The 15,586-nt window shown below is 44.8% G+C and overlaps 5 protein-coding genes across 5 annotated transcripts; 4 read left to right on the top strand and 1 right to left on the bottom strand.

Moving 5' to 3' along the window:
* Positions 1-420: 420 nt before the first annotated feature.
* On the top strand, positions 421-2,128 carry I203_103490 (uncharacterized protein; the record flags this gene model as incomplete). The annotated part of the gene is made up of 6 exons (XM_019147707.1): positions 421-485; positions 546-580; positions 642-683; positions 733-1,055; positions 1,175-1,516; positions 1,679-2,128. The coding sequence occupies 6 exons, from the start codon at positions 421-423 to the stop codon at positions 2,126-2,128; spliced, it is 1,257 nt and encodes a 418-aa protein (XP_019003372.1).
* A 350-nt stretch (positions 2,129-2,478) lies between these two features.
* Positions 2,479-6,892, top strand: I203_103489 (uncharacterized protein; the record flags this gene model as incomplete). Its single annotated transcript, XM_065517327.1, has 10 exons — positions 2,479-2,742; positions 2,813-3,580; positions 3,670-3,782; positions 3,870-4,483; positions 4,540-4,727; positions 4,806-5,114; positions 5,170-5,596; positions 5,744-5,753; positions 6,222-6,662; positions 6,832-6,892. The coding sequence occupies 10 exons, from the start codon at positions 2,479-2,481 to the stop codon at positions 6,890-6,892; spliced, it is 3,195 nt and encodes a 1,064-aa protein (XP_065374145.1).
* A 240-nt stretch (positions 6,893-7,132) lies between these two features.
* On the bottom strand, positions 7,133-9,026 carry I203_103488 (uncharacterized protein; the record flags this gene model as incomplete). Its single annotated transcript, XM_019149459.1, has 6 exons — positions 7,133-7,345; positions 7,474-7,810; positions 7,891-8,051; positions 8,240-8,475; positions 8,543-8,776; positions 8,840-9,026. The coding sequence occupies 6 exons, from the start codon at positions 9,024-9,026 to the stop codon at positions 7,133-7,135; spliced, it is 1,368 nt and encodes a 455-aa protein (XP_019001484.1).
* A 295-nt stretch (positions 9,027-9,321) lies between these two features.
* I203_103487 (uncharacterized protein) lies at positions 9,322-12,598 on the top strand (the record flags this gene model as incomplete). The annotated part of the gene is made up of 12 exons (XM_019149458.1): positions 9,322-10,292; positions 10,356-10,483; positions 10,549-10,650; positions 10,716-10,963; positions 11,031-11,175; positions 11,250-11,351; positions 11,410-11,466; positions 11,536-11,724; positions 11,811-11,953; positions 12,054-12,158; positions 12,224-12,307; positions 12,356-12,598. 12 exons carry the CDS (start codon positions 9,322-9,324, stop codon positions 12,596-12,598), a joined length of 2,517 nt encoding a protein of 838 aa, XP_019001483.1.
* Positions 12,599-13,040: 442 nt separating this feature from the next.
* Positions 13,041-15,462, top strand: I203_103486 (ubiquinone biosynthesis monooxygenase COQ6; the record flags this gene model as incomplete). The annotated part of the gene is made up of 5 exons (XM_019149457.1): positions 13,041-13,383; positions 13,504-13,647; positions 13,779-13,837; positions 13,960-14,205; positions 14,365-15,462. 5 exons carry the CDS (start codon positions 13,041-13,043, stop codon positions 15,460-15,462), a joined length of 1,890 nt encoding a protein of 629 aa, XP_019001482.1.
* Positions 15,463-15,586: the final 124 nt, after the last annotated feature.

Below are 15,586 nucleotides of genomic sequence, written 5' to 3'. Positions count from 1 at the left end.
GGAGGATGTCAGGACACTGTGCACTATATATAGGATGCGAATGAGTCCAATGAGTGTAGAATCAAGATGACAACAATAGATGAAAACAAAGTTGCAGGCAGTGATGACGATGATGACTTGTACGAACGTGGGAGAGAGAGAGATGGGCATGGGATCGCGTACTCCCAATTTTTGTATATGGGTGGTATATGAGCATGGGGTATTTGTGGGGTATTTGATAAATGGAACGCACATTTAAACATCTCTGCCATGGCAGCATGATGTGGAGACCCCGGTAAACAACAGGTAGTTGAGCATTCGACAACAAGATTACGAGCAACAAGTGACGAGCAGAGAGAAAGAGACCGTTGCAGGACCTGTAAAGAGCTGTCTCTCAAGGTCCAAGAATCAAAGCAGCCAGGATAACAAGCCGGAATAGCCATGGGCAACACCCCTACTTGGCTTCTCCAGCAGCTTATCCCTCCTCTTCTGCTCACGTATTTCTAGTAAGTTTCCGTTTCAACATTTCGGGATGATTCATCCAGTACCAACTTCGAGTTCTACAGCTTTGCATGGAGGATATCGACATTTGAGCTTGGGCGTAAGTGCCTTATCTGATGTCCATACATCATATAGCTAACATGCTGCACTTGTGAATTTAGCTCATCTGGTGAACGATCCGAGGACATATCGCTTTATCAGCTGTGAGCCTTCTCTCAAGCTTGTGAATCTCAATAATTGAAGGAACCGCAGATTTCTACCTAGTATTTCCCACACTTTCTATCTTTCCTATCACCCTACTATACATCCGACTATACTTCCTCCCCTCATCTCAATCTACACCGCCTTTCGATCCTCCTCCCGCCATCCGGAATAGACATGTCATCTTCCAATGTCTATCACCGGCCGAAGCTAAGGCTGTTCGCCTAGCCGATAATGTTTTGCACGACGATGATGACCCAATGTCAGAGAGATGCTACAGAGGTAAATGTGGCGGACGATGGAAACCTGCTAGAGCGAGACATTGTACTTTGTGTGGGAGATGTAGAGCGGGATGGGATCATCATTGTGTATTTGTGAGTCACTCAATACCTGCTAGCACACAATACCACCTTTAGAACTGTTTTCTTTGTATCCTAGCTGTAGCTCTGCCTTTGGCTCAAATGTACATCAATGTGCTGACCCCTCAAATCAGTTCGCGAACTGCCTCTCAGCACCGTACATGCGAACTTTCCTCGCCTTACTCCTCTACACTCCCCCAACGATATTCATCATCTCCTTACCCTTATACAAATCACTCTACAATCGAGCTAAAGAAGCCTACTTCTATTCGAAATCAGACGACAGTATACGGCATAAATGGTGGGATCGGGGATACAGTTGGGTTATCGCTGGGGGGCCGATCGGTCGATATGCTGGAGGTATCGTCCTCGGCTGGAGAAAGTTAGATAAGCTAGATGAAGATGGTGGTGGGTTGGTAAGGTTGAATATAGGTCTGATGGTAGGGTTTGGGATCATACTAGCTTTGATTACCATTGTGAGTCTAGTCATTCAATCTCATTTGTTTTAGTAGCAGTGCTCGAATATCGGATGTCAAATGTCGAAGTGACACTGGTCCGAATCATCTTATACCTCAACATGGATCACTCATCAATCACTTCAGAAAATGAGCTTAGCTGATGACATACTTTATACACAGGGTCTCGCAACCACCACTCTCAGCTTGATACTCAAAGGTGATCTAACGATAGATAGAGGCCGATCCTCCGCTCACGGCCAAGCATTATCGGCCATACATCGTCTCAAATCCAAAGGTAAACCTATCCCACCTCATCTGGAAAGCAATTTATCAAGGTTCTCAGATAGGCGATGGTTCTACGTTCCTCTAACAAAGGGACTACAAACGCACGATAGGGAAGGAGTAATACTTCAGACCCTCGAGCATGAAAGGCCATATGATCATAGATGGAAGAAAAATTTGGAGATCGTACTTGGTAGCACCATTTCCTGGATATACCCCTGGAATGCAGCAAGGAAAGCAATGGGGGATGCAGTTTTCTCGTGGCCCATTACAGAAAATGTGGAGAAGAGATTGATGGAAGAGGCGGAGAGAAGGGCCAAGGAGAGCAGGCTCTCGGAACGAACGTAGATCACATGTATCGTAGAGAACACTTACATATGGAGTCTCAGTTTTACCGCCTTCCCATCTGCTACTTTTCCATTACGCAAACATACATATCGTGAACATGAGTGTCCCCGTAATTTAACATGGTCCGTATTTTTCGGGGATTGGCCGCTTCTGTCCCGGTTGTATGGAATGATGAAAATAACCGACCCAGACTTAGCATAGTAGTGGAGTGTGGTCAGAATCCCAGTTGTGAGTTGTGGGACAACGATACCCAAACTCATATCAAACACAGCCTATTGGATTGCTGGGTGATCTGTAGATATCCTGCACGAGATAGCTGCAGACGAGCATCGCATGCGATACCAGTCATCATGCCGGCGGACTCACACCGACCCATCCGCCCAATATCAACCGAAATTCACCCTCTCCTCTCCTCCCCTTCATCTTCCACCAACACGCAATCCCAGATTGGTCAAGCTTCAAGCTCACTTTGGACGGCTCTTACTTCATCAATCAGGAATCATAGTAAGGCGGGAGATCTACAGAGGCTAGGTGTGGCTGTAGAATGGCCAGAAGATAGGAGATTGGGTAAAGGTAAACAGAGAAGTCTAGTGGTCTGGGTAGAAAAGTTAGGAGTGAGTAGTCCATCTCATATATACACGATACTTGAGGATATGCTATACTGAAAACACAATAATGGTGTAGATTGAGGAAGATTCGAATGAGAAGAGATTACACGTTCATCCATCTTTACTTCCTCCATTCTCCATTACACCCCTACCAGCTTTAGTCTACCTACACGAACCATTCGAGCTTTCCTTAGCTATCTTACAGTCCGTTCTAGAATATCCGGATGATCTTCAGATCAATCAGGACGATATAGACTTATCCTCGCTCTATGGTAACACCTCCAATCAAATCAACCAGAATCAAGGTCCGACCAACAACCATCATTCTTACCCACCTATAATCCGTGAAAATGAATTCTTACCATTCTCAACAAAATTACGTGTAATCCTCTCCGAACCTGTATCTCAAGGTGTAATGACTCCATCAACTCGCGTAATCTTATCAAATGAACCATATATCCTATCTCAGCAAGATGATGTAGAGCTAGATGGATACGAGGTAGAATCAAGTTATTCGAAAACCCATTTAAGTCTTGACAATTTCGATCCTGATACCTTCCTGTCTTCGGACTTATCACTCTCCCTCTCACTACCTTCTAGGATTGATGGAGTTGCGATCGAAGATGAGATGGTTCATTCGATATCGTCAAGTACATCAGGAAGTCTCACACCCCGTCCGGGTGATAGACCGATCTCACCGCCTACTGCGCTGGATGAACTGGTAGCGGAGGAAGTGGAGAGGGGAACGAAATTCAGCGCTCTGATGGCTCAGGGTGGGGATGACGGAGTATGCTGGATGGGAGTGGGGGGACTGGGTAGAGCCGGGATATTCGAAGGTGATTGGGTGAGTGGGCTTACTTCATACCTAAACCGAATACGGCATTTGATGGTCAAGGCGATGTAGGTGGGGATTAAACTGACTGGATGTCATAGGTATACCTAAAACCGACAAATGAAGGAGAATCTAGCTCGATTAACTCTTCGAAACAAGGTAGATTGGTGAAAGCTTTAGCGTGGGAGAGACTAGACGAATACGATGAAGATCTGTGAGTTGTTTCTCCAATTTACATATACAGCTCATTGTTTCTTATAAACGGATGAATTTATAACACTGACATCAGTCTACCATATAGACCGTTCAATCCCATTCTTCTCTCTCCGTCACTCCACCGTTCCCTACTACCGTTATCCACCAGCGATGGAAGTATAACCGTCCAGCCTACATCTTTCGGCGCTCGATCTCCAACTCTGCCAACCGCCAAAACCCTTACTCTGGCTCGTATAGCTACAGCCGAAGGTACAGATAAGCGATACGAAAGATCATGGCTGAAAGGTCTTAAATCATACTTCTCGACCAAAAACAAGAGGCAATCGAAGGAAAAGTCCAAAGATGAGGCTGATGGTATATTAGTGAAGACGGGGGATATAATTTCGATTCCTGTATGTATATCAAAACCCTTAGGCGACAATGAAAACATCAAAGAAGAAGAAGACGACGACGAGGAGAATGATGATAATTGGAATAGTAGAAAACCCGTTGCGAGCGGTGTAGTGTATTTCACGATCACCGGTTTATCTTATGATCCACTTGTTCCCCCCGAAGAGGATTTTCGATCAACTCTGTCGTCTAAAGCTAGAGCGGGCGAGTTGGGCTGCTGGTTCAACGAGAGTACGAAGATGGTTTTGACTGGAGTGGAGAAGGAGAGAGTGCGAAATAGGGATGGTGATTTGTCATGGCACGGTTTAAGTGAGTACTATTCACATCTTCTTACTATAGGCCAATACTCATATATTGAGTTATAGATCCAGCACCACCACCGTTTTCCTCCTTGGGCTTTGGGAAATTACGCGATCTACTGAAAACTCCCTTTGTACATCCCTCGTTATCGGCTCTTGTCCAGCTTTCGATATTGGTTAAAGGGGCGAGAGGGAGTGGGAAAAGAAGTTTAATCAAGAATGTAGCTGATGAGTTAGGATATAATATTGTCAATGTAAGCTATCAGATGGTCTGCTCCACTCTCTGTTCCGACTTTGTGGAGTATAAGCTGATTGTGGGAGTATATCGTCAGGTCGAATGTTACGATATAATTGGAGATTCACCTTCAGTAACTTCTGGCAGTCTCTTAGCAAGATTGGAAAAAGCCAAATTGTGTTCACCATCTTTATTAGTTTTGAATCATATCGAAGCTCTGGCCAAGAAAAGTGAAAGTAACACACTTGGACGATCGCCTCCCATAGTCAAGGTCTTGGAGGAAATCATTCAATCCGCTAAAGAAGGTTCAACGGATTGGCCAGTGGTCGTAGTTGGTATGACGGTGGATGTGGATGGTATACCCAACGAAGTGTTAGGATGCTTCAAGCAGGATGTAGAAATACGAGTGAGTACGACATTTTAAGAATTCTTCAAAAGATACTGACACCAAAACTTGGTAGGCGCCAAACGAATCTGAAAGATTTAAAATTATCTCTCACATCTTATCGTCTCACAGCTTATCACCTGATGTAGATTTGAAAGACCTAGCTAGACAGACAGCTGCATTGCTAGTAGGAGATATCGAAGCCCTCTTACGTAGATCATACGATCTATCCCTCAAACGAATCGATACCTCAAAGTCGCTCTCAATAGGACCTGTCAAATCTGCAACTTTAGCCGGTTTGAACATCTCGTCGAAAGATCTAAACGAAGCGATTAACGAAGCTAGGAATTCGTACTCTGATAGTATTGGTGCGCCGAAGATACCCAATGTCACGTGGGATGATGTAGGTGGATTGGCTAGTATCAAGAAAGATATTCTAGATACTGTTCAATTGCCTTTGGAGAGAGGTGATTTGTTTGATGATGGTTTGAAGAAGAGGTCTGGTGAGTTTGTCTTCTCTTTGTTTAGATTACCCACAACAGGATATGAAAGATTACGCCTCGGGAAGACAACTGTGTAATGGAGAAGGCCGGAACGCCATGTTGAGACTTTCAAGAGAAATCTAGCTAACTCCCCTACTCCACTACCAGGTATTCTTCTGTACGGTCCTCCAGGAACCGGCAAAACCCTCCTCGCCAAAGCAGTCGCCACATCCTGTTCGCTCAACTTCCTATCTGTTAAAGGACCCGAATTACTGAACATGTATATCGGGGAATCCGAAGCGAATGTTAGAAGATTATTTCAAAAGGCTAGAGACGCCAGTCCATGTATCATCTTCATGGATGAGCTGGATTCGATAGCTCCCAAGAGGGGCAATCAGGGTGATTCGGGTGGCGTCATGGATAGGATCGTCAGTCAACTTTTAGCTGAATTAGATGGGATGTCAACGGCATCTGGTTCTTCCGATCCGAACGGATCATCAAATCAAGTGTTCGTGTTAGGTGCCACCAACCGACCTGACTTATTGGATTCAGCCTTACTTCGACCAGGTCGATTCGATAAGATGTTGTATCTCCAAATCCCCCAATCACACAAAGAACAATTGGATATCATCAAATCGCTAACTAGGAAATTCACTCTGGACCCAAGTCTGAAATTGGAAGAGGTGGCAGATGGATTGGAGTATAATTTGACGGGAGCGGATTTGTACGCTCTTTGTTCGGATGCTATGCTTGGTGCGATGACTAGGACCGCGGAGAAGGTGGATCAAGAGGTGGACAGATTGAATAAAATTCACAATGGCAATGGGATTGATCAATTGGATGTTGATACGAAAAAACCTTGGAAAGGTGAATTGTCTGTACAATATTATTTATCAAAGCTCGCCAACCCATCGGAGATTCAAGTGAAAGTCGGTTTAGAAGATTTCCAAGGAGCGTTGAAGAAATTGGTTCCTAGTGTGAGCAAAGATGAGATGGATCATTATGAGAGGGTACAAAGGCAATTTAAAAGTTTCAACTTGTTGAACACACAGGAGAAGGAGAAGGAAGATGTAAACGAACAAGGTAGGCAAGACGGATGGGATCGTAATGGATTTCATTTAGATGAAAGCAATGATGAGGATATCTATGGAGATATGCGATTAGAGATGAATGGCGGTATGGAAGGGCAAGTCAAAGGCAAAGGCAAAGGCAAAGGCAAAGGCAAAGGCAAAAGAAGTTGATAATGTTGATGTTAGGAAAGGGAAGGGGAAAGGAAAAGCTAAGCTAGTTGATGGAGATGAAGAATCACTGTCCTGATCAACGAGTAAAGAGAAGTAACCAGTTTCCATCTACGAGATAGAAACGTGATAGTAAATCTGTAAATTCAATCATTCATCTTCATTAGTCATTTCTTGGTAGTCAAGAAGAGATGTAGTAGATATGCATTGATTATTGTATATGTATTCGTAACGTGCGATTGATTTCTCAAGCTAAGTCATCCTTCATTCACCCTTGCCCACTTCAGTTAAGTTCTTTTCGTTTCGTAAATTGAATTGTTTAACTCTTGTTCTTATGCTTATCGAACTCCCTCAACCACTCTGGTTTCATCTCCTCTAATTCCTTTTTCATCCTTTCCACATCATCCCTCAGCTGATTCTCCATATCACTCAGTGATTTCCTTTCAAATGTCGGTCGAGACCCTGCAGTGTTGATCACTAGACCTTTGAGGTCTTCTGGATGAGGTGCGCGAGAAGAGAAGTATGACATCGTCTGTTGTGGGGTGAACCAATCGTTTTAAGATGTCAGCTAATCACAATCATCCTAGATAACATCTAAGCATCAAACGTAGTGTGCTACAAGAAGGGGAAGTGTGCAGGATGGAAAGACTGCTGACTCACCTCTAAGGTTTCGATCCCTTTCTGAGTTTTCAAAGCCTGTTCTATCCAATCTCCATTCTGCAATCTCTCTTCGCCTGACCAGCTTTGTATCCTTACATCATCCCAATTAGGCCCATTGGGCTCTTCGTCATTCTGTACGGCCAACATCGGTGAAGGTGGTATATTCTTCTTATCATCTTCATATGGGGCGGGGGACATCCATTCTCTAAATGATTCAACTAACTTGGAAGTATTGGGTCCAATCACATTATGCGGTGCGACAGAGGGGTAGAGGAGGAGGTTGGCCATTGGTAAGAATGGTGCGGGGTTCACAAAGTAGTTTTTATCAAATCGACCACTATGCACCAATCCAAATTACAATATCAACATATGTCCATCGATAGGAGTTGGGCAACAGAAAGGAAGGAACCGACTCACCTCTCTACAAGCTGGGGAGGTGGTGGCCAGCTGACTCTACAATTCGTGGGGTTCTCGTCGTGCGCATCCATTATCACATTGAATGAACGAATACCATCATCACCCATATCATGCTCAAACTCTGCTATGTATATTGGAAACATGATGGGATATGCGGCAAGCTGAGTGAGATAAACGTATTAGCTCATAACTTCTTGATGAAGTCGTTCTAACTATTGAGAGATGCGATATAAGGATAGAAAGCAGACATGATTCTGTATTGTAGCTGACTGAGGCAGAGTGATTCGGGAAAATCAAATATTTTAGAAGAAACAGTATGCAGACGCAAGTAAAGCTTTGAAAGACTTACCATGATCTCCTCCCATTTCGATTCATCTATCGTCACATTCTCCCACTGCTTCATTGTTCCAATCAACTTTCTCAACTTGCTGGCCAAACCCAGAGGTGAAACGGTGAATGGGACTGGGACAACATCGAAACCGTCTCCTAGCTGAGTGAGATCTTCAGATAGGTTATATTGTGGCAGATCGTCTGGAAGGGGAGGTACAGCGAAAGATAAATATGATAAAGGTGCAAAAGGGTTTCCTATCCGCCATGAGTCCCATATCAGCTATTGATAAGATCTATCTTACAAAAGCTACGATTGACTCACCCGGAACATATCCTTCCCTCGTACTTATCCACATCTTAGGTTCTACCCTCTGATCAGTCCCTTCCAACTTCACACTCGCCTGTAATATGCTATCTACTCTCCATATAGGATATAGTACAGCTTTCATATCTTTCATCTTGAGATTCGAACCTAGACCGAATTCATTCGCTAAAGGCGTTATGGACGGTCCGAACAATCGTAATAATCCTGCTAAGATCATATTGGGCAAAGCGGCTATTCCATTACGACATATTAGCTTGTCGCCCGGTCGTCACTATCGCCGGGAGGATAACGCACCAGAAGCTAGTAGACCGTTAATATACATCCGTTGAGCTGCATCTTCAGGTCGAATCTTGAATGGTACGGAGCTAATTTTAGGTGAAGGAGAAGTTTGGCTGACAGTCGACAGAGCGCGTCTCGTGGGCCGAGAAGGACCAGCGAGAGCTCGAGGATGGAGAAGAGCTGCGGGCAGTCGGGGAGCCATGATCCTACGATGCCTTTGTGATGATTCAGAGGTCTACACGACTATTGGTTGGGACTATATACCAGTACAGTGCTGCCTTGACAATGACGATCTTTGCACTCTACGATTCGTTCGATGATGCCCATTCCCATTTCCCATTCCCGAGCCGAGATGTGGAAATGTCCCAATGTCGGCGATCACCGCCATTCCACCACTCAACCGAGCCAAACAAAAGTCCCACTTCAAAACAACCTATACCCTACACCTGATCAATTCTCTATATGTTGTTTTATACACTCTGAACAGCTCTTGCATAATGGTCTCTCTACGAGAGCGTAAAGCAAGAGCATCCTACTCTAATGTAGCTGATGGCCTAGAGAATCTCTCTTCCGAAGACGAACAAGCTGGACCAACAAATCACGCTTCAAAGGCCAATTCACCAAATTCAGAAGACGAGGGAGATCAAGGGGACGATACGAGTTTCTCATCTGGTGAATCGAGTGAGTTCAAACCTGATAGTCCAGAGAAGAAAGGCAAAGGAAAGGATAGAGCAGATGGATCGCAGAATGGTGAAGCTGAAGATGACGAGATGGATGAAGACGAAGACGAAGACGAAGATGACGAGCCAGATGAAGGGGGTATAGAAGATGATGACATCGATCCTAGTCTAAGAGAAATGAGCGGTACACCTGCACCAAGAACCAAATTACCAACCAAGAATAAAAAGGTTCCTCCAGTCAGACCCGGTGTTTCACTGGCGGCACCACCGATACATGGACAATCCGAAATCAGTTTACTGAGTTTGCAGCATCGAGCGTTAATCCAAGCTTCTTCCGTACTGTTGACCAAACCAAATACGACTACCAAAAACCTAGACAACGAACGACATCAAGCTAGAGATAGGGATCAATCGAGGGTACATGCACCTAGCATTTTCCCATCGGGTCATCAAGTACCGTTTGAAACCAGATTAACGGCCAGTCCCAATAATGGTTGGGCAGGGAAAGGTGAAATACAGTGGATTGATCAAAGTGGACCTAGTTGTCAACGAAATGAAAGGAGAAGGAATGACGATTGGGATAGACATATGTATCTGACATTTGGTTCGCCATGGGAAGAATGGAGAGGTGAAGGTTGGTTTCCCGAATTGTTCGTAGGGAACGAAGATGAATTAGAAGAGAAGGATAGAGGGAAGAGGGAAAATTGGTTGTTGAGAGATGAAGTTAGATTAGGATTGGATGATATTGGAAGATGGACGAAAGAGGAATTACAGTTTCTCACCGAAGAGTAAGTAAGCCCGGTAGTAAAATGTAAATCTCTCAAGCAGATTAGCTGATGATCGCTTTATAGTGAAGCAGAAGAATCATATCTCCCCACGCCCATATACCGCAATGGCGAAAGTCACATAACGTGTCATATGGGTCCTCACGATCAACAGTCCGCTCATACCTTCTCATTATTCCAGTCGAGATCATTGGGTAAGCTTATCAACGTCGTACAACCACCTAATGCAAGCAATTGCGCTGATTCCTGCCCGATTTAGCCGAGACCAACCCCGTTGTACCTCACGAAGGTCATACGTTTTTCGCTGGCGGTCCTATATGGGGGATGGATTGGTGTCCGTATCCAGACTCCAAGTCGGCTGGTAAGTTGATTCTATACTTGACTGGATCTGAGATCACTCTGCTTAGCTTTTTGTATTTCTCCCAGACTTCGGCTTTGAGCAATATATAGCTGTATCTACCCTCCCTCACCTGGACACTCGTCCTCATATGGCTGAGAAGTGGCCTCAATCATCCAAAGGATCGATACAGATATGGTCATTATCCCCTTCGTCCGCAGATACACCTATGGATGGATCGTCTCAGCAGAGCAGGATGACATGTGAGATGGTACTGTGTGTGAATGGCGGACCAGCTATGCAGCTCAAGTGGATGCCTCTGGGTGTATGGGATGATGTGAGTTGATTCGCCGAGATTTACCAGATCTGTTGGGTTTCAAGATAGCTAATGACTTTTTGAGCAGTATGATGTTTCTTCGATCGGTCAGGCAGAGTCAAAGATACCCAAATCAGGTGTATTAGCTGCGATACAGCTGGATGGTTCAGTATCATTCTATTCTGTGCCGCATCCACGATTTGTCCCCAGAAACCAAGATCATCCAAGATTCAGTGAGTTGTCGTATACGCAGGCCCACGTAGGGATGCGGCGAACATTCAGCTGATACAGACCTGGCGAACCAAAGTAAAAATGGACGAACCCCTGCTTCGACTCGAGATCCCTGATGCGATGGCGATGTGTCTTGATTGGATGACGGGAACGAGGATAGCAGTGGGGTTATCGAACGGTGAGTTAGTGATTTCCAAAGACAAGATAGCCGTAGCTTATGTATTGGTGCTTCACAGGCCATTTGGTAATTTGGGATATATATGACGCACTCAAGGCTGGCAATGCACAGGATAGTAAGTCAAAGTAACTATAGACGAAAAGCCTTGTTGCGAGAGCCATCATGTTGATCTTTTCCTTCATAGTCTTCCCCGTGTTGTACACTTCAGTCGCTGTATCTGCTATACGGTCGATCTCAGTTGGCCGATTACCGCCTTCTGAGAAGCAGCTGGGCGGCGAGCCCTTCTACGTCTTGATGGGTGCATACGATGGATCAACGACATTGTTGGATCTCAGAGATCCCTCCTTCCCAATCGAACTTAATAAAGCCCGAAGTAAGTTTTGACTTTCTCCACCGACCCTTCTTCAGTTAGTCGAAACAGTCAAAGTGTGTCTGAGTTGCGCTGATAGGTTACTACAGTACCATGCATGGCAGTTAAATGGATTGCCCAAATGGCTTCTCCGGCTCTATGCGATATAGATTACATCATTCAGATTATCAAGACGCGAGGTGCTCATTCGGGCAGGAGTCATACGATGAGTAGTCATAGGGGACAGGTATGGGTAAGTCAACCTGAAATTCCTGGGAATTGGCAACACAGTCGGGGTGTTCGGGGTGTTGTGTGGAGAGCCAGTGCACTGATTTATCGTGCTATTCTATTAGGATATCGCCTCATCGGATTATCATACAATGCTCGTTTCAGCTGGCTCAGATGGCGCTTTGATCATTACAAACTTCAATGCAGGGTTTTTCAGAAAACGAAAGATTGTAAGTTGTAACAAAAATCTCCGCTTGACTGCTTCTCGATACTTAATATTGGTTGGCCATGTTAGCCTTTGGCGATGCATCGACTGTACGAGATTGATTATAGTGAGAAATCAGATGAGTATAGGATAATTGATGATATCTTACCTGAGGTGAGTGATTCCACACGGATGCGAATATTTACTGATGAAAATGAAAAGTCTCAAACACTCGAAAATGCTACTTCCCGACGACCTCCTAACATTGCCAAGAGAGCTAAACATGACCCACCGACTCATCTGCTGAAGACTGCGGCTTGGAGACCTGAGGTAGGGATACATAAAGTAACGTGGAATGATGGATGTGGGTTGGCGAGAGCGGGATGGTTGGCTAGTGGTGGTGCGAGTGGGCTGGGGAGGGTGGAATGGATCGAGGGAAGATGGAGAGGTGGAAGAGCACCGTGAATCCGGGGAATATGGATAATACGATTATAACGATTTAACGTAAGATATGCAGATCACGAATGAAAAAATCGAACCAGTTCACCATCGCACCGTATCAAAACTTGTGAATCCTTGATACGAGCTGTGAATGGTACTATATACTTTGACTACGAACAATAGTTGATTTCTATCAGGTAGACTCCATCTCGAGGGCATCATCGGTAGATACTAGTGCTTGGGTATCCTGATTCAGTATACGAGAATATAAGTTATGTGCATTCATCATTTTGACGCTTTCTTTCGTTGATGGAAGCGGATCTCTCCGATGATAAGATCAACTCACTCATATCCAACTTCGATATTTTCGGATGATCTTCATCCATCGTCCCTGTTTCGTGATTCCGTTTCATTCTTCATCTCACCTCACTGTACACAATATTCGCCTTTCAAGGCTGAACCAGACATGCGAGCAAATGTATCGCTCCTCTCGGTACCTCGAGCATCAGGCAAGACACTCTGCCCTCGACCACTTTCCCTTCCCTCAGCTTCGCGGTCTTCGATCAATCATCATCCTCGCTCATTACATACACCTCCTTCCTCGCTTGTCGGTAGAGACGTCCGTACCTCACCATGCAATCCTCAAGCCATTCTCTTAAGCAGGACATCAGTCGGCGGGACAAGGAACCACTCATCTTCTCCTGCTGTCGAACCTCCAGCGGCCATACCTGAAATCAGCGAAGAAAACAGTTATGATATAGTCATCATCGGAGGGGCTAACGCAGGATTGGCATTTGCCTGTGCTTTATGTATGTCCCATCCTAATTCAATCTCCTATCATTGCTCGCCGTATGATTGTGTATATATAAGTGCAGCGTATAAGTATCTCTTGCTTGAGTTGTATCGCTGATACTTTGTATTTGACATAGTATCTCAACCTACAATATCATCCACAACCAAAATCCTATTACTTGAGGGATCATCTCTGGACAAAACTCGAAATTGGTCTGGAGAGGGAGACTGGGAGAATAGGATAAGTAGTTTGACTTGGGAAAATATTTCATGGTTGGAAAGTGAGTGTTGATCTCTCTCCCACTCAGGATGTATAAATACGATTCGCTTTCCACCTACTTTACACATAACACTTTGCGCTTGATATGGTATGTCTCACATCGCTGAATCTGTTTTGCTTCGACATTATCAGCTATAGGCGTTTGGAAACATATTGAACAGAGTCGATCTTGTCCGGTAGAAGAGATGATTGTGAGTTTCCGCCCTATACATTACCATCCCATCACAATGTCTTTCTAAAAGCTCCTCACCGTTCATCGCCATCATATCGGAGGTGTGACAGGAGCTTATATATGTATGATGATCATGTACAGATTTGGGCGAATCCCTCTCCCAATTCTTTCCCCACTATCCACTTCCCACCGCTTGGTCATCCGATGGCGAGAATGACGGAGAATATGAACCTCCAACGAGCCCTGCTGCGACGTATAGAGGAGATCGGAAAGGGTAAAGTAGATCTCAAAGAGGGTAAGAAAGTACAGGAAATGAGGCTGGGTGAAGGTCAGAGATGGGTAGGGTTGAGGGTGGGGGAGACGGAATGGATTAAAGGTAGTTTGGTGGTGAGTAAGGTGGTCCCTCATCGTTGAAATCCGTTCGCATGCAAAGCGTCACCATATTCAGCATCGAATGGAAATAAATCATTTGTTCTGACTCATTGTGCTTCTCCGACTTGTAATCAAATATTACATAGCTAATTCATTATGATGCTCCAAATACAGGTCGGCGCAGACGGACCCAACTCTCCCGTCCGATTGTTTTCGAAAATTGAGACGTACGGCCACGCCTACCAGACTCATGCAGTAGTAGCGACCCTCAATCATCCCCCTTCACCACTCTACCCTAATACGACAGCTTTCCAGCGATTCCTCCCTACCGGTCCCATCGCATTCCTCCCATTAAGCTCCGAAGCTTCAACGATGGTTTGGTCAACCTTACCTCTTCATGCCGCTGCCCTCAAAAGACTATCTCCAGAGGCGTTGACATTGATGGTCAATTGTGGATACCAATTACCTGAATCTACACTGACCGCTCTCACCGATGAGATGATCCGGGCCGATCAACTCGGTCAACCATTTTCCGCAAATCGGATAAACGAACTACTAGCTTCGTTACCTATACCTGGTAATACAGTAGGAGAGACGGACCAACCTATCTTACCTCCTACAATCACATCCATCCATGCTCCCTCGGTAGCTTCATTCCCTCTTCGTCTCTCCCACGCGAACGAATATTTAGGACAGAGAACTGCATTAGTAGGTGATGCGGCACATACGATCCACCCATTAGCTGGACAAGGTTTGAATCAAGGCTTAGCGGATGTAAGATGTTTAGCGGAGGTGTTAGAAAATACATGGAAGTTAGGTGGTGATTTGGGTAGTATAACTAGCTTAGCTGATTATCCCCGTGAGAGATATCCTCTAAATCACTTGATACTGTCGACAACAGATAAATTACATTATATATTCAGAGCGAGGAATGGAATTGTAAATTGGTTTAGAGGAACGGGATTGGAAATCATAAATGAATTAGGACCGTTAAAGAAATTGTTAATGGGTGGAGCAGGTGCTCAACCGAATATAACCACTCGAGGTGAACTTAGTAAGAGCAGGAAAGATGATGAGAGGGAATTTGGAAGGGTTAGAGGTGCAGGAGATGAATTGGGGCAGATTGGTGGATGGCAGATGACCGCTGCGAACGGAGTGGAAAGTTGGTTTACAATCAAGGGAGTCGCGAAGATGGCGGGCGAAGTGGGAGTGGGGTTGGTAAGAGAGGGTATGAGAAAGGCTGTTGGTGCGTTAGATCATAGGAATAAGTAGTAACACTGATGCACCATGTATTTAATCAAAATGCTATGACTGCGAACCGGGTTGCATTCTTTATCATTCATTAATTAAATACAAGAGTACGTAGAGAGATTGTTAGGGGTATTAGGCAGAACCG

The sequence above is a fragment of the Kwoniella mangroviensis genome, assembly GCF_000507465.2.
Source record: "Kwoniella mangroviensis CBS 8507 chromosome 1 map unlocalized Ctg01, whole genome shotgun sequence".
Lineage (NCBI taxonomy): Eukaryota > Fungi > Basidiomycota > Tremellomycetes > Tremellales > Cryptococcaceae > Kwoniella > Kwoniella mangrovensis.
This window is presented reverse-complemented; position numbering and strand designations above follow the sequence as displayed.